We start from the raw sequence: 19498 nt of genomic DNA on the forward strand, positions 1-19498 counted from the left end.
CTTTCAGTTTACAGTCACAGAGCAGTAAATAAACCAGAAAATCTATAAAAATAGTTTCATTTAATTGTTGCACCTTTATCCCCGACTCCTCCAGTCTGCATGTTGACGTGTCCTTGGGCAAGGTACTGAAGCCCAAATTGCTCCAGATGAAGTGTGTGTAAATGTTAGTTTCGGTTTCTGATGAGCAGTTGGCACCTAAGCCTCTGCTATCAGGTGAATGTGACTAGAAAAGGTGCTACACAAGTGCAGACCATTTTCAATTTTTTAAATTTCTAAAGTCCATAAACGATATTGAATTACGGCAAATCAAAAATACGTTAAATCAAAAACAGGTCAGTGGCTAATTGTTTATTCAATATGCAGCTGTTCAAATGTATTTCTTCACTTACAACCTTTAGTCACAAAAACATCCTAGTTAGACACTTTTTTTGTGTGTGTGATGACATGTGTTTAATGTGTTGTTGCTAATTTATTTACTTATTTTCTGTACTTGACCCTTCCTTGGTTTGAATGCAACACTCCCATACCCACAACAAAACAACACCACCACACAGACATTATATTCACTTCAGGTTTTCTTTATAAAATAAGTCATCTCATACTCACATGGTTTTGTACTGTCATACACAAGATAAGTAAAATCCACACCATCATACATACAGCTTCACAACAAACCTCTCCTCTACTCAGAAATCGTATTATAGGCGTTTATACCTCTGGCTCATGTTTTCCAACATTTATTATTTGGTTTCCTTCAAAGGATATTGTTTATTTAGAAACATATTACCAAGAGAACTTGTTAGCTGGGATCTGAGGCAGCACTCACTGCATCAAGCCCTCATTGGCTTTACTGTGGAAAAGTGGCTAATGAGGTTTGTTGTGCTTGGACTGCCACCCAGATTTTCCAAAATCATTAAGATATCATTCGGTTTCGGCTGAAACAAAGATGATTTTATCACTGTGATGGAAACCAAACCCTGCGATGACCCCAACGGACAGTTTTTAAAACTGGTGGCTGAAGTTCTTAAAACTGATGCTAAAACAACATTTTTAGTGTTTGAGGAGTCAGATATAACGGTTTTGGAGGGAAATTACTTACTTCATGTTCACAAAACTCTGATAGCATGTAGATAACTGGAGGACAGTCTGGTACTTGTACATCAAGTTTTAGTGTTCAGATGTTTTTTTTTTTCTCCAATTAAAAAAAACTGATATAACCTACTTGCCACATAGCTTTTATGCTGGTGGTTGTAGTTCTGTGTCTGCTACATATGTTTATATCAAATTAAGTATAATACCCAAATATCCAATTAAAACAAAGTGTGCGGTGGGTACTTAATTATTGTAACATTTGTCAGACATTAAAATTCATGCAGCACAAATGTTAAAAAAGTAGTTGGTAAAAGTGGTTCTTTACCCCATAGTTAGTTCACCTAGCGTCGGTCAACAAGACTGAAGCTCATCATACGACTACTGGGAAAGCTGTGAGAACAAATTCATTCTGAACGGCACTATTTCCTCTCCCACAAGCAAATCCTCTTTAAAAAAAAAAAAAAAGAACAATTAAGAATGTTTATGCAGCACGAGGATCTTACTTCTGCTGTTTACAAAGGGCCACAAAATAAAAACAAAATGCTTTTCTGTGAAACTATTACAAGTACAAATGTAAGGCATTGGTATGAGAGGCTGTAAAGCAACCCCCAAACAGTCAACAGTATGAAGAGACAGCAAGCTCCTCCTCTCAGGCGACTACACAACGACACATACGAGGACGGGAGGACGCTTTTTAAAGGCTAATGTTTGCAAGATACACAAGTCACTGATGTGTTGTACAATGATTGAAGAGCGGGACTTCGTTTGTGATAAAACATTTTACCCCATCAGCTATCCGTCCCGGCTTCTTTTTTTTTCTTCTTAGTCCTCGATCTTTAAAACCCCACAAAACACAGACCGACTGCCTCCGGTCTCTCTGCATTCATTCACAGTGTAATTAACGGCATACAAACAGTCAGCGGACAGTCCACTCCGCCAAAACCGCCAAAATCAAACATTCCTTGAGGTCTGGGAGCCCCCAGTCCACTAGCAGAGGTCAGAGACGTAATCAAAGTCCCGGAAGCTGTCCTGGTCTTTGCGGGAGAGCACGCGAGGCTCCCGTGGGGGTGTGAGCGTCGGAGCTTCAGTCGTGAACTCCTCGTCAAAGTTGCTGACATCTTCCTTGCCGCCAATGGAGGGGACGAAGGGAGGGGGCGCCCTCCTTTGCAGCAATGCCTCCCAGTCCACATTCTGAGGGGAGATGAAGAAAAAGAGAAAGAGACGAGAAATTTAGTTTAAGAACAGTGGATTCAGAATCTGCTGATCTTTCTTAGTTTTGCATATACATCCTTCAAGGTGTCAAGAAGGTCAGCTAGAGCTGCTTTACCACAGGCACGGGATAGTCTGCTTTAATCACGCCTGGGCTCAATGTCTTGCTCAAGGACACCTGGGACATGTGGACAGGGGGGATTGAACCGACAAACCCTGCATTTAATAGATGACCTGCTGCAGGTGCAAACTGAATATTTCCTGCTGCCTCACATAAAAAAAGTATATAGAAGAAGATTGGGCAATAGTCTATGCTATTTGGTCAGTAGATCAGTTTTTATTGGAGAGATAGGAAAGTGGATAGAGGCAGGAAACGAGGGACGGGACGGGATGAGGGGGGGGGCAACATGCAGCAAAGGGCCGCTGTTGAAAGGAAACAGCCTTGTAATTGCGCTGCGTGCTCTACAAGTTTAGCTAAACTGCGCCCCAGCAGATCAGTTTTAAACAGTGCAGGGAGGAATTATACAAGCAGAGACTGCCAAGGTGAGCGGCAGGTCCAGCACACCTCAACACATCAACAGCTGAGCGGTTGCTCTTCCCCAAATATATAAAAAAAACAGCACAAGTGTACTTACTCTGAAAAACGGCTGCTTCTTCACCTCCTCTGCATCCTTTTCACCAGAGCCCAGTCTTCTCTCCGGGTTCCTCCTCAACAGCTGCTCACGATAACACACACGCAAGAATAAGAATTTATAAGGGGATATTGCAGCCAAATGTCAATGTGTGACGTCTGTGACTGAGTAAGTGGATGTGTCAGTTTGTCACCTACGCTGGTGACTGATAAGTACTTCATAGTATGTGCAGCATCTGTCATGTATTGTTAATGTGTGATAAAATCAGCAAGAGAAGGAGAAAAGGGTGTTTACGCGTGTGTTTTCTTACCCTTCTCATGATGCCGATAGCCTCAGTGGACAGGAAGCGAGGATAGCGGACTTCATCATTCACAATGCTGTCAAACACCTCCTCTTCATCATCCCCAGGGAATGGAGACTACACACACACACACACACACACACACACACACACTTTAATGCAATCGATTCTGGAGATTTGAATGTCACAAATCAAGGTGTTAACCACAGTGAACATGTTTGTGATCTATCAGGGACGTGCACAGGAATTTTGAAGGGCAGTTGCTCTGACCTGAAAAAGGCACTAAACACAGTATCCAAAATGTATTAACAATATAAATGTCACCAAAATCATATGAGAAAAAGAGTTCCTTATATTATTGTTTATTGTTTTTTTTAATCATTATTATTTTTATTTTTTTTTCCATTTTTTTTTTATTTGAAAATAAATAATCTAGATTGAATTGACAGATGGGGAAAACTCGCTTCTAATAAAATATTAAATAAAAAAACGCTTAGATTCGGAAAAAAATACAATCCTTTTTTAACCTTTTGGCTTCCCGTACATTCAGTTGCGCTTCTAGCTCGTATTCACTTCTGTTGGTACGTATCACGTATGGTAACTGGGCAAAACTACGCATGATTTGTTGTAGTATGATTGCATAAAGGAAGGAAACAGGAATTCCGGTAGGGAACAGAATCGACTGACGTGCAGGCAGCGCTGCAGCAGTGCAGCCACTTAAACAGAGTTTGCCCTTCCCTACTGACTTTCACTTTCGGTGCCCGAATGGAAGTGAATGAGGCTTTGCGATCGCGATTATTTTTATTTTTTATTTTTTTCTCGGAAGGGCGAGTCAGAAGGGCAACTTGAGTCAGGAAAGGCAAACGGGCAGTTGCCCGGGCAACCAGAGCAACCCCCTGTGCACGTCCCTGTGATCTATCACCCCATGGACAGCGTAAGAGCTTTGTGTATGTGAGATTATGCGAGTTCTCACCTCTCCCACCAACATTTCATATATGAGGACCCCCAGTCCCCACCAGTCTACTGCCCTGGTGTAGGATGTATCCGTTAGGACCTCTGGGGCCAAAAACTCTGGAGTCCCACAGAAAGTGCTGGTCCGGTCCCCGAAGCCCATTCCTACAGAGGCAGAAAGATGAAAACATTTGTGGTGCATCGATTTTAGCGAAATTAGAGCAGCCAGCAGACTGGGCTCAGATGTCACATGAAAAATAAGATGAGCCCATCGGTCAGTAACATCGATATCCACCTTCTTTACACAGTCCAAAGTCAGCGATCTTCACATAACCATCTGTGTCTAGCAGCAGGTTGTCGAGCTTGAGGTCTCTGGAAGAAAGATTAAACAGGTGTAGGTCTCTTGAGAGTATTTCACCGAGCACAGCTGAGAGTACACAAGGAGTTTAAAAGACTAATACAAAAAATGAATAATATGAGTCTACAGCCCTGCAAGCTGCTCTGTAAGGCTGTACTTCATGTACATCGGTGCTTTTAGTTAAATGCGAACATCTTTTGCACAGATTTGGATGGAAAGATGTTTTTTTTGTCATTTTCTTCTTCAGTAGACATATATACAATCACCAGCCACTTTATTAGGTACACATGTTGCTTGTTAACACAAATAGCTTATCAGCCAATCACATGGCAGCAACTCTGCCGAAGTTCAAACAGAGCATCAGAATGGGGAAGAAAGGGGATTTTAAGTGACTTTGAAAGTGGCATGGTTGTTGGTGCCAGACGGGCTGGTCTGAGTATTTCAGAAACTGCTGATCTAGTGTGATTTTCACACACAACCATCTCTAGGGTTTACAGAGAATGGTCCAAGAAAGAGAAAATATCCAGTGAGCGCCAGTTGTGTGGAGGAAAATGCCTTATTGAGTTCAGAGGAGAATGGGCAGACTGGTTCAAGATGACAGAAAGGTAACAGTTACTTAAATAACCAATTGTTACAACCAAGGTATGCAGAATACCATCTCTGAATACACAACACGTCGAACCTTGAAACAGACGGGCTACAGCAGCAGAAGACCACACCGATTGTCACTCCTGTCAGCTAAGAACAGGAAACTGAGGCTACAATTCGCACAGGCTCACCAAAATTGGACAATAGAAGATTGGAAAAACGTTGGCTGGTCTGATGAGTCTGGAATTCAGCTGCGTCATTCAGGTTGTAGGGTCAGACTTGGGCGTAAACCACATGAAAGCATGAATCCATCCTGCCTTGTATCGAGGGTTCAGGCTGGTGATGGTGGTGTAATGGTGTGGGGGATATTTTCTTGGCTCACTTTGGACTCCTTAGTACCAATTGCCTTGTTTAAATGCGACAGCTTACCTGAGAATTGTTGCTGACCATGTCCATCCCTTTATGACCACAGTGTACCCATCTTCTGATGGCTACTTCCAGCAGGATAATGCACCATGTCTCAAATCTCAAATCATCACACTCCAACTATCGTGTAAGGAAAGAGGTGCGTGTGGCTTTCACTGACCTGTATACAATCTTATGGTCATGAAGGAACTGGAGTCCAAGAACTACGCAGGCTGCATAAAACCTGAAGTCAAACCAAAGAAACATTATTACTAACTTAATAAAAGTGAATAAAATGTAAAGTGAACAAATTAAAAAGACAAAAATGGACACCACTACTACTTCACTATAGTACCTACATGTGTGTCAGGCTTTTCATTTTGGCCATGTTTACTGAAAATGACAGTGAATGAGTTGATGGATACCATAGAAATAGCCAGACTTTACTTCCTTAAAAAGGACCTGCACACTCATTGTAAACCCACACAGATGATTTCACATGATTGCACCTTTTCTCCAGGAATGTGCGGGTGTTTACAGAATGAGCTTGACTGACATCTCCCTCTTTCTCCTGTTGGCTTTTTTTGCATCTTAAGGAGCGGCAACTTACACTTTTATCAATCTTATTTGTACATGGAGTCTGGCGGCCTCTCAGCATAGCTTTACCCAACTTGAATTGGAAAGAATAACTAAAAACACCTGTGGGGGTGTGCAGGGCCTTTAATGAGATTTGAGCATTTATCTGTGAGAGTTCTTACAATATCCTATATATAGGGAAGGGCGAAAATACTACACCTTTTAGTTTAATGCAGTTCAACACAATAGCACTATTAAAGGATTGGTAAAAGTAACATAATATTAGCATTTAGTCTTTATCAAACACACATATTCGCATCATTACGTACACGGCCCGTGGCTCTGTGAAGACGTCTGCGTGGATGTGCATCATCAGGTCGCCGCCTGCTGTGTACTCCATAACAAAACACACATGCTCTGGAGTCTGGAAGCACGCAAACAGGTTGACCAGGAAGGGATGGTGCGACATGTTCACAATCTCAAAGATACGCTTCTCGCACATCAGACTGCAAGGGAAGGAGAGAAAAAAGTGGAGAGGAGGAACAAGAGAAGGAGGTGAGTGAGATGGAAGGGAGAGAGACAAACGGGCGTTGTAGGGAAGTAAAGGACGAGGTGGAAAGCGGAGAAAGACCATAGGACGCACAAGGTGAGAGAAAAATTAAGATTAAGATAAGAAAAGATTGGAGGGAAAAATGAGAGACATTTACACAATTATTTTGTTTGATGAACTGTAATCATGGTGATTCAAGGCGCAGAAGCACAGAATAAATACAGTGAATGCATAATACAATGTATTATTGGGGCTCAAAGAACCAAAAAACAGCAACCTATCACACAAACACAGCAATAAACACATGAAGACACACCTTTCCACCTCATCCCGGGCTACGATATCCCCTTTCTTCAGGGCTTTGATGGCGTACATTGTGCCTGTCTTTTTGTATTCTGACAGCAACACCTGCAGACAGACACATGCAGCGACACAGTTTGTTTCACTATTAAAAGTGTACAATACCTGTAAAGGTGAACTGAGGGATTCTAGATGTGCATGCTTATTGGGTTGATGAGAAGAGATATTTTAACTTTCTTAAATGAATTAAGACATTACAATAAGGTCTGGTTGCACGATTTAAACGTGCAAGTTGAGCTCTCTTTTCTTGTTTACATGACTGCTGTTTAAAATGTTTCAGCATTTTTCTTAATGCTCATAATCAATGTCTATGAAACAAGAGAAAAAGGAAGAAAGCCAATAAATGCAGAACACTGATATGATTTAATGTGCTCAATATGCACACAAACACAGGCAGTTGATGTCAGAAAGAGCACAAAAAGGCATTCTACCGACTGTCTTGTATGTCTGATTTTCTGGTTGTGGAAAATTATCAGTCACTTGTTGTTTTTTCTAATTTCTAGAAATACAACAGCATAAACCTATTGATGTGGCCTTAGAAACACACTGCAATCTAGAGAAGCTGCCTGTCCAAGCCCTTTCGTAGGTCTTCTGCCATTAAGTGCCTAGATCTGTGCACATGCTGTACATTTTAAATTCAAGAACTCTCCTCCTCCCTTTGTTCTTTGTCTTATTACTGACCTGTTTGCCCACAGTTTCTTTGTGTATTCCAAGTTACGTTTCATTCATATAAAAACTAAGCGAATCATTCACTAAACTGTACCTTCCCAAAGTGTCCCCTGCCCAACACAGCGATCAGCCTGAAGTCTTGGAGAGACAGAGGACCTTTCCTCTGCTTACTGGAGAAACGGACACACACGTTCAGCCGGGTCATTTATAGTGGATACCAAAACAGATTAATAGCAGATTAAAAACAGCATCATTTGTTATAGCAGACATGCTTAAGGAAAGCAGACTGGCTGACTTGTCACAGTAGGAAAAGCTCAGGTGTTACTAATAACATTATCAATGGCTCTGTTCTATTCAAGCTACCCAGTAAGCCGTGAAACTGAAGCAGCTAAATGCAATTCAGCCATCATTAATGTCATAATTTTAACCTGTGCTTCACCTACAGTGACATGTCAAAATGTCTTCTGAGAAAAAGGCATTAAGTGGTGATGTGGTGTTTATGTGCCGACGTGTGTGTACCTGCTAACAGACGGGGTTCGGACAGGGCACTCGGGGTGAGGTCTGGGGGGGAGAAGGGCTCGATGACTGGCAGTCGGTCCTGACGGGGGACATATGAGGAAAGAGACACAAAGGAAAAGACACAGAGAGAAATGCGGAGACAGAGAGGTAAGAGGACACAGGATGGAAGACAACAGACACGTGATTTCATGACAACAGTTTGGACGTGACATACAAACATCTTTGCAGAGAGTAGGATTCACTTTTTTTTCCCTGCTCCATATGTTAAAACCAATGGGCTGGAAACACATGCAGGGTGGCTCAGTTTTTATAGACACTGATGATGTGCAAATCCCAAAAGCAATCCATAATCTCCACAGGCAGCTATTTAAATCACACAAATCACCTGCTTTCTGTGTGTTGTGAACATATGAACCCTTTTCAGTAGTAGTTTTCTGGATTAACTATGGGCCTACAGAGCTAGGGTGGGTGATGAAAATGAAATAAATTAATCAAATACAGAGCCATTTTCCTCTTCAAGCCCACTAGAGAACATTTTTTGTCTTTCAACTTCTCCATAATTGTGCTTCTGAGGACAGTGACACCATTAACAGAGGGAGAAGTGGTTGTGGATTGAACTGATGGATGCTGCTGTACACCCCCCACCCCCGACCTCCACACACACACCATTTCCCTGGGCTTCCTCTATCTCTGTCTGTCTCACCGGGGTGTGTGTGTCCATGTCTTTCTTGTAATCGCCTCTTATCGGAGAGTCGCTGTCCAGACTCAACTTCTCCACCGAGACCTCCCTGGAAAAATTCACACGGACACAAACAAGCACACCAACATGTTGATGCAGACGGACGAAATGAACAGAGTGAAACACAAACGGGTTGTTAGACAGTGAGACAAAGACAGCATCACATGCTTTATACTTTCCCAGGAAACACAAGGAAAAAGGTTCAAGGGGTGCTGCTCTGTTTGATAGCAAAGTCTGACTGACAGCTATAAAATAGTGATTCTCCAGTACAATTAAGTGGAGTGTTTGCATCTGTGTGGCTTATGCACGTTTGTTTGTGCTTGCTGTATGTGTGTGTGTGTCTCACCCAGAGCTGAGCGCTGGGAGGCTGTGTGCACTGGGACTGTAGGTTCCTGAGTTGTTTACGGTTGGAATGGCGTTTCGAAGAAGCCTCACCCACGTCCCGATGTCCACGTTCATCTGACGAGCGCGCAGGAATGCCTTGCCTGGGTTCACGAGAGAAGTAAAAAGTTAAATTCCCACCATTATCACATCTTCTTTTGTAGATATTTGCTGTCCAGTATAAGATCGCACCTCAGCCCCCTGCCTAATTAAGAACTTTTTCTTTAAAATAAAATTTGTGTCCCTTCAATGGTGTGTTCATTGTTTTGGAAATCTAGTCATCTAGTAATAGAAATCTTGAAAAGAGGAAAAATGTCCCGTTATAATAGTCAGGATTGTAGGGATGGATTACAGTTAAAATCATTTCCTAATATTAACAGATGTCCCAAGGGAATCTGGAATACACTCCTCAAGTTAATGATATTTAAAAACATCCATGATGACGGGAAAGAAAGCGAGGGAAAGTGACCTTTCCAGGCTTTGGCCAAATTGTGTTTCTGCTTAAATTCTCTTTAGGTTTTTTTGAAAAAAAAAAAAAAAAAAATCTTGTTTGGTGAAGTTCTTTATATCTTTGTTAAGTTAAATGCTTCATTAACAAATTAATCTCAGTGAAACAGGATTATTTATTCAACACTAGATGGAGCTGTGGTCTAAATGAAAATAGTGTAATGATTAGAACCAACATTTCTTCCCTTCTGGTTATGTTCATTTTCCTCATTATGATAAAGCCATTTTAAGGTGTTTGTTTATTCCAAAAAGGGCATCAGTGTAAACTTCATTAAGACTGCACGATAGAAAAACTGTGTAATTATGTTTAAGAACAGCATATTTTTCTGTTTCCTCTCCGCTGTCTCTTCCTCACCTTGCTGCTTAGAAAAGACCTTCTTCTGCCTCTGGAGGCGAGGAGCTCTCTCAATGACCGGGTTGAAGAAGGTCACCTGGAGAACACACACACACACACACACACACACACACCATGAAAACTGCACAGCCACATTTTATTTTCAGACATCATACGGAGACAACTGGACCTTTCAAGTATGATATATCAAAGTGTTTTTCAGCACAGGTGCATGTGACAGCTTGTGTTTGTGTGTGGGCAGGTGTACATGCACACATTTGAATATCTTTGTGTGTATTTATAGCACTTGCACACATGGATGTCATGTATATCTGTGTCAACACCTTTGCATGTGGCTGTCCTCTTTCCCATTTTATGTTGTTGTGTGTGTGTGTGTGTCATAGTTTGTGTGTGTGTCATAGTTTGTGTGTGTGTGTGTGTGTGTGTGTGTGTGTGTGTGTGTGTGTGTGTGTGTACCTCGGCCAACAGCAGGCCCTGAGGCTCCAGCTCCAGCTGAACTCTGTGTTTCTGGTTGTCCAGGAACTCCTCCAACTTCAGGTACTTCACAGCACACAACGACCGGTAGTCCTTCCAGTAAACTGCAATCTCCATCTCCCTCGACTAAAACACACGCCAGCACGTTTACTTTATTAAATGGACACTTAAAAGCACTTTATGTGGTTAGGTGTGTTAATATGTACTGACCCTTTCCAGCTCCACAGTGAAGGTCTGGTCCCAAGCCTGTTCACCCACAGTCCTCCAAGCTGTCTGTCCCACCACTGTGTTATCCAGCTTCAGCACAGCACTCACCTCAGCTGCACAAACACACAAACAGACAATCAGAAAAAGTGACCTCCTCCATAAGTGACAGGCCTTTACAGTACCTGGCACTTTAACCCTGACCACAGTAGAAATGAAAGCAACTGTACGCGCATGCCACATTAATACAATTTAAGTATTGATTAATGATTGTCATTCATTTCCTTGGAGACACTGCAGAAAGTGCAAGACCTTAAAATAAGCTGGTTGTGAACTGCCTACTCAGGGTATCGTTGTAATTCAGCTAAAATTGCTGATGTTGCTGTGCCATTATGGGTGACCTACAAGAGCTAAACTCACCAACCTAAAGTGAAAGCAAGTTAATAGACTTTATACAGACTTGCTACATTGCTATATTTCCTTGAACGCGACAGTGTGCGGTTTGTGACAAAAAACCCCCACATACATCATATTAAACCTAATGAGGCACATTAAAGAGCACCATGTTAAGTGGTTTTATTTTTAAACCATTTGAACAACATTATATATAAGTGAGCATTTATTTGCACTGAACATTTCCAGATGAAACCAAGCCCAACACACACTAGGGCTGGGCGATAGACCAGAAAGTCATATCCCGGTACTTTTAGGCAGAATTCCGGTATAAAAGGTATTTTCTGTTAAGTGGGTTGGGGGGGAGGGGTCTGTTTTAGTGACCATGTTTTTACTATTTGTAGTAAATTAGCGTGTTTCTTATTTCACCATTTTAATTATACTTGTCACTCACTTATTGAATCTGCCTCCTTCAGCTCTCTTCACACTCACAGACCTAACGTACCTCTGCTGCAAACACGTCAGCATGCCCCGCTTCTTTCTGTCTCTCTCTCCCTTTAAGTGTGATCCGGTGGCTTTCTCCATCAGTAGTAGGCTACATTGTATAAAATCGCCGAAAACCCCCCAGAACTTGTCTTCTGGACTCTTCCAACTCTGTTCACAGCAGCAGCTGCACCGCATGTTGAGGAGGCGTTTTGACAAAGTAGCCTATCATAACAAAACCGACGTGATAGCTAACGAATGACATCTGACTGGTGTGTTCACTGGCGCTTTACCTGGTCCGCTCTTTTAAAATATCCACGGTGTCGCGAGTTGTGTTTCTCTGAAAAATGCTACAATGTGTCACCTAATCTGGGCGGCCCGTAGTAAAGTGAATGAATGGGAAACACTAATGGAACCATAGTTTTTTTCTTTTTACAAGCCAGGTCTTCAGCACTGTGTCTTCCTCCATGTTGTTGAGACTTTGTGAGTAGACGGCTGCACGCAGATGCAGAGGGAGGGGTGGGGCCATCGGTATACCTCATTATACTGATATGCCACCCAGCCCTAACACACACACACACACACACACACACACACACACACACACTCACATGAGAGCTCTTCTGTCTTGCTGGGTGTCTTGCCGCTGACTGAGCCGCTCCGTCCGTAGAGTCCCTTGCTGCCTCTCATGAAGGACCTGGTGTCTCCGGGGCTGTAGCAGGGCAGCATGACAGCTGTCCCTTTATTGCGACCTGGGACCACCTCCAACAACCCCACACAGCCTAGCAGCTGCACCTGTAAGGTACCTGAAGACGGAGGAAAACAAAGTCAGGAATAACCAACTACAGGCCAAAAAACACCAGAGGACAGATAAATAATTCACGACTAAAAATCTCTGTGAGTACAAAAATAGATGTGCATTTACAAATTGATTTACAAAGATTATGGGCACTTTCAAAAGCCTAATGGCCTCTTCCACAAACAGCCATAATTGATTGGGCATAAATAGCAATCAGCATCACCGGACTAAAAATCAATGATGTCTCCCAAATTCCTTGGTCTGACTTCTTCTTGCCAAATGAATGTATCATCCTCAGTATCTGTGCACAATCACAAGTCCCTCTACTGTACAGAGTTGTGTGTGAAAAGATCTACAAAACCAATCAAAGGTTGTTGTTTTTTTGTGGGTGCAGCACACGTTCTTTTTTTTTTTTTATGTTTTAGCACAGGATAACCACACTGCCACAAAAAAGTTGAGTCACAATGCTAAATTTTCCTTTCCACTGTAGCGTTTTCAGCCTTTGAGGTTAAAATGATCTGTGCTGCTTACTACAGCAGTGTTTTGTTATTACAATTTACTAGCAGTGTTATCAATACCAAATGCATCTTTGGTACAAAAGCCAGTCCATACATCACAGATTTTAAGAACTCAACTGTATAGATTAACTAGTACAGTGTATATATTATGTCTGTGTTACCCATATTATATTATAACCAGGAGGTGAGAATATAATGCCAAAAATTTACCAATACATTTGACTTTTGTATTTCAAACAGCAGGAGAGAAAATCTCCTCATGTTACCTGGATTAATCAGATAGCTCCACAGCCACTAGACTAGGGCCTTCAACGACACTGCTCAGTAGTTTGTTACACAGTGTTAGTATGTCTTAAATGATTTCATGTAAGCCTCTGTGCTCATATTAACCCTGGAATACATTAAATTGGACCTGTTGTGTATATTCATATTTTCATTGCTGCAGGATGTACAGAGCTTGTGATTCCCTCTCTGTTTGTATCATTATAACATTATACAGTATGATGACTTCACGTGGTGGAAGCTTGCTTGACTTTGTGCAGCATTGCTTTGTTTTCTTTAATTTTACCTACCTGTGAGAGGTGAGGGCTTGTTGAGGGTGCTGTACTGGTTGTGGTGGTAGGGGGCGCCATGGCGAGAGCTGAAGGCAGGAGAGGAGGCCAGGACCAGCTCTTCTTTGATGACGATGGCCTTTGGATGGTCCTCCGGCAGCTCTGCCACACGTTGGTCAAGAGAGTCCCTCAGCAGGTCTAACCGCTGAGACGCCTCGCTCAGACGAGACTGCGCCTACAGAGCATCGACACAGAGCAAAAATTACACTTTTTAGGCTGGGCATGTGAATTTATTTTCAATTTTTGCTCATTATGAAAAATGATGTGTATGTGATGGGTTTCTGTTCCAAAACTGTACAGAGTTGAAAGTTTTAACAGGCAGAAATCTCACCACACGATGAATGAACCAGTGAATCATTAGTGCTTATCAAAAACACCTGCACAGATGGGTTTATTTTGATGACATGTCATTTTGCAGCTGCTATTGTGAAGATGTGTCTCAAATGTTGAATAGTGCGCAAACAGTAATTTGAGCTGCTCTGTGAAATATCTGCGAGACAATCGCTCGGTGGTGCTACATTGCCTTTAGTATCTTCTGTCTTTGTTGGACTCATAAAAACGAAAACTTGACATTCAGAAACTGTATAATGTCAAGATGCTATAAAAATTGTACAGTAAAGTATTAAAGATGGAAAACGAATAGAACATTATAGGGGTGTTGGATAGCATAAAATAAGTTTTATAAGTCTCTCACAACTTTGCAAAGTAAATTAAGGAAAGGATGAGGATTTGCTGTTGCAGGATGTGTATGTGTGTATATGTCTGTGTGTTTCAGTCTAACCTCAGACATGGCTTTCTTGTCCAGGACCTTGCTGGCCCCCAGGAGCCTGAGCACATTTTTGGCCCCCTCGGCGACAGCATGTTCTACCCTGTAGTGATGCCTCAGCTCTTCAATACGCAGCTCCACCCCACAGAGGTCCTGGTTACCTGCAGCGTTGCGACGGACGAATTACATCACTGACGATTTTTCACACCTGCACCTTTGATTCAGTTTAATTCTATAGTTCGATTTTGGCCGGTGCATGTTGAGACCACAGTTTCTTGTTTTGGCAGCAGTGTGTTATGGGGAACTCCCCCGGGCATACTAAGTTAGGTTAATGCCTTAATGCACATCATGCAATACACAAGAGTCAGAAAAAAAGAACATCAGCAGCGCCTGGGGGGAGGTAAGCAGCCTCTGTAAACAACATTATTTCCAAATGGCTCTCTCATTCCCATCTTTAAAAGCAAAAAAACTCTGTTGTCCGTTTTTATTTTGAAGTTTGCCTTAGTGACAAATTTATTATGGAGATATAAATGAAATTATATTGGCATTAACATCAAGTTACACGTTTGTTAAGCAACAGAGAAAACAAACAACTGAGTGATATCTCCAATTCTTAAGATTTCATAGGATTTTATAGTAAGAATACCTTGTTGGTCAATATTTCCTGTTTTTAACCACAGCTGACAGCTACCACCACAAGATTGGAATGGAAAATTTATAAAGTAATACTAACAACAACAACAACATTACAACACAAACCTCTTGTCTTTTTTGTTTGCTATTCTTGGAAAATAGCCACCTATTTGACCGTGATGTGAAAAAAGTAAATATAAAAAAACTGCCATTATTATAAATGGTTTAATAAATGAAGACCTGCTTACATTTTTTAGGAGGAGAGACAGAAATCATATGAATAACTTGAATAACTAAGAAAAATCACATACTGACAACAAAAACAGAACAAATATATACAAGTGACATTATATACACTTTCATATTTCCAGTCGCTCTCCACTGTTGACTAACAGCCACTTAAAAATCAACCATTGCGCCACTGATCAAACACTAATAATTGGATATTTTACCCCTTTAATGGAAAGACTAGAGGTATGGTAGCTACATTAAAGCTGAACAGTAGGTGCAATGCTATCACTCATAAAAAGGGAAAACATACTCAAGCTCCCTTGCTTGGAAAAAAACGTCATGTATCAGCCGCAGAGTAGCCCCTGTGAAGATCAATTACAGCTAAGTGGTTAGCTTAATGGCACAGTAGCAGCCTCTCACAGTGGGTTACAAACACAGATATGGGGAGAGGAGGCGTGAGGTAAAGAAAAGGACAATCGGAAAAATTGCATTAATAAAAGGTGGATTTGACTACCAGGTTCTGTAAGAAGAAGGGCAAAAGAACACAGAGAAGTGATTAAAAGATTTTTTTGACTTATGAGCTGTTGAAAACTCTGCATGAGACAGGAGAAGAAAAGGAAAAGAAGGAGGTAGGGTTAGGAGATGGATGTGGATGCTTTTATCTCCTAATAAGGTGCTCTGCCTGGAGCATAGACCCTGCTAGATGACCCCTCCACCGGGTGTGGTGCCTGGAGACTGTCTGTCTGTGTACACTATACACACAGCCCCTGTGTGTGCGTGTGTGCGTGCATGTGGTTAAGGGAGAGATGCAGGATAACCAAGAAAGATCCAGAGACCACATGTGGGACACCAGCACAAAACAAGGAAATGTTGAAGTGATGAAGTTGCCATTAGAGGCAACAAAATACCTATAGTGTAGAAAGCCATCTACTCTACTTAAAAAAGTATTCCCATAACGCTGCCTGACTCATTATGGGTCATGACTGACTAATGTAGCCTCAAGCCGCTAACATCAAGCAGAGATGAGGAGGAGGTTACAGAGTTCTGGTAACGCGCCTTAAAAGACATCCACTTTCTTCATACCCATCAGCTGCCTGAGTCTGACATGAGCAGAAAGGAATAGATAGTGTGTTCCCTTTGGGGCTATCTTTAAAATCATATATATTTTTACTTCTACTCCCTCCCATTGCGCTCTCCCTGCTCGCCTGCTGCATTTTAGCAGACCATCCACCTCCTGTGACTGTAATCAACTGGCCTGTTTTCCCAGCAGAGGGGCCATAATGGTCCACAGCACTCGACCTACAGACGCTCATTCACCTGCCCTGAAATGCCATTGATCGCTCTGCCACAGCATATAATGACCATACTTCTGAGCATTTAATACATGCAATCACCTGCCCAGACAATATGATGTTTGTGAGTGTGAAAGAGAGACTTTTCATCTGCCGGTCCTTTTGTTGGAGGTTTTAATTTTTTATGCATCTCTATGTGAATTTGATTTGATTGTGGTAATGTGCCAGGTGGGCCATTTCACAGGTGCTGTATCACTCCCTGACGTGCGTGTCCACCCGATTCACACACAGTCCTGTCCTCCTCATCTTCTTCCCTACAAAACTAAAGCAGAACACTGAGCCGGCTCTTTATTGATTGATCTGTTTATGCTACTGCGTGTCTGCTGTCTGCCGCTGCAGAAAGCAAGACCGCAGAGCACGTGAAGATAGAGAGATGAGAAAGACGCAGCCAAAAGCATCCTGTCACTGCCAGCTGACCACGGTCATAAACCACACAGCGTCTGAAATTAACAGTTTGACTCACTTTCCTTTGACAGCATAATCATTAGTGTTATATTTATGTACATGTTATTATAGGACTGTTTACCTTGGCTACGCATCTGCAACTACTTTTTGAGAGACCTAAATCCCAGAGCATTAACCTTTCACAGCCACAAACCAAATATTGCAAACAATATTTAAATGTTATCATCTCTTAAATACACAAGCTACAAATGTGAGAAACCCTTCTTGATGTATTGATCGAAAACTTATTTTAGAATGGAACTTTTTGAACTTGTGGTGGTGTTAGTTCAAAACCACGACCACACTTGTTTTGCATTACTGGCACCACATCATAAACTTAGTACCAACTTACCCTGTGTGTCATCATTGTGCTCGGTGGCCTGCACAGCCTTGCGGATTTGCATGCGGATGATGTCAATTTTGGTCTTACTGTCCTGCAGCATCTGCTGGGCGGTTTGCAGCATCTTCTTATCCTGGTTGGAGCAGAGACAAGACAAGGGGCAAATCATATGACAGGAAGCAGGACGGTAAATATCATAATACTAGAACATTTTCCTTTCTGCTGATTGATTGCTATGGGCGTTAACAGAAAGGGAAGTGGAGGTATGAGAGCAAGGTCAAATGGAAAGGTGAAACAGATGCTGCATGCAAAAGGGGGAGGCGATTTTTGAAGCAATCAAGGGATTAAGTGTGTGCGTGCACATTTAGAGATCATCATCTGAGTCAGCAGATTGCAAGGTTATAGATCATGAAGATGCACACAGACACACAATGTCAGTTATCAGCCAGCTGTGGGAGGTGGGGTACTATGTGTACCCCACCCTATGCAATGCTCTTTACATTCCCTGTGTTTATTTTTATTTATTTATTTATAGAGTTTAAGTTTACAGAGACACTGCACATTGATAAACATTTCTGTAAATGTGTCAGTTTAGCCAGCTTGGCTAATGTTCGACTGTAGTCCCTGGGCAGGTGTTATCACAACTACATAAAATACACTAAAAACAGGAACAACTGTACTATACATATAACAAGATACCTTTCACAAGGACATGTAAAATACTTTAAAACAATGACAACAATTTAAAAAACATAAAACAAACAAATGTGCATGTATATCTATATTAAAGTGATGTCCTTACACTTGTTGATGTTTTAGCACAGATGAGGATCTCATTCTCTGAACCACTTTGACATTTACATGGTATCTGCCCTGTTCATTGTTCTGTTGAGCAGTTTGCAGGTGTGTGAATGTGAATGTGTGCGTGTGTGTGTGTGAGTGCGGATTAAGTCAACGCCGTGTACCTTGGTGGATCCATTGGCATAGATGGGGATCATGTTTTCAACTCCCTGTTTGACTTTGAGCTCGATGTTGAGCTGTCTCTCCAGGGCAGCAATGCGTTCCTTGTGGGCTGACGTACGACTCTCGGCCCCTGGAGACTGAGGACACTCATCTGTGGAGGGAAGGAGAAGGTTGGAGATGATAAAAAGGAACAAGATGAGGGTTCACATGGCGTGCTCTAAAGTGAAAATACTGTCAGGGGAATTTCATGTATATAATATTGTTGCACAATTTTTTTTGCAGCAGCAGCAACGGACTTGATGACTCTGTTACTTTTGTCCATATGATTAGAGATCTACTGCAGAATTTACCAGCTGGCTACAGACAGCAAGAGTGAAGCAGTATTTTGGCTTCTCCAAATGCTGTGCCATCCCGATGGAAGGAAAAGATGAATCATGGGGCAATATTATATTTCCCCTGCTCAGAAGTCTTGGGCATCATTAATCAAGAATGTGTAAGAGAAAATCTAAATTCACTAAAACAAGTTTACAATCTTTATTCCCAAGTTACTTAATATGAGTAAGCTTATTATCTGCCATGATTCATGTCCAACATTATTTAAACTTCATGCTCAAGCAGAGAAGGCTCATTCATTCAGAAATAATTTTCATTTGAAAACAAAAAAAATACTATTCTTTCTACTATACTATTCCTTGCAAGTTTTTCCTGTGCCAAATATTGATAAAACAATGGTATATGGTGGACTTAATACCTGACAAGTACTTTACCAACTGATGCAAAAACCCTGTTAACTGTATACTGCCACAAAGCAGTACTAATCACTAATCTGAAACTTGTATCAGAGACAAAGGAGCCGAAGGAAGAGGTAGATACATACCTTTATTCTCCTCTCCTCCCTTCACAACAATGTGGGCGTCCAGTTCTTGCAGCTGAGCATGCAGGTTGTCCAGCCTGCGGTTAGAAGACCGTAACTGGCTGTCCACCTGCAGGCAAGAACAAATACAGCAGAACATTATTTCTGGTTTCGCAGAAAGAATTAAGAGTTTGTATTTGTCTGTGAAACTTCAGTGTATCAACCAAGCAGTAAATTATAAA

At 41.7% G+C, this 19498-nt stretch overlaps 1 protein-coding gene across 1 annotated transcript; it reads right to left on the bottom strand.

Annotated features, from left to right (window-relative positions):
- Window positions 1-557: 557 nt before the first annotated feature.
- LOC119885009 (serine/threonine-protein kinase N1-like) lies at window positions 558-19400 on the bottom strand. Its single transcript, XM_038695276.1, is given in 22 exon segments — window positions 558-2283; window positions 2937-3017; window positions 3244-3351; window positions 4208-4350; window positions 4481-4557; window positions 5718-5780; window positions 6442-6618; window positions 6979-7070; window positions 7786-7861; window positions 8211-8244; window positions 8247-8289; window positions 8914-8998; window positions 9296-9434; window positions 10193-10268; window positions 10649-10792; window positions 10877-10986; window positions 12358-12552; window positions 13636-13849; window positions 14456-14601; window positions 17453-17573; window positions 18406-18554; window positions 19281-19400. Coding segments are annotated over 21 exon segments (2361 nt in total). The 5' UTR covers window positions 18439-18554; window positions 19281-19400; the 3' UTR covers window positions 558-2079.
- Between the last annotated feature and the right edge of the window lie 98 nt (window positions 19401-19498).

The sequence above is a fragment of the Micropterus salmoides genome, unplaced genomic scaffold (assembly GCF_014851395.1).
Source record: "Micropterus salmoides isolate LMB-PRFRI ecotype aquatic unplaced genomic scaffold, ASM1485139v1 Ms_hic_scaffold_3849, whole genome shotgun sequence".
In the NCBI taxonomy this organism is placed as follows: Eukaryota; Metazoa; Chordata; class Actinopteri; order Centrarchiformes; family Centrarchidae; genus Micropterus; species Micropterus salmoides.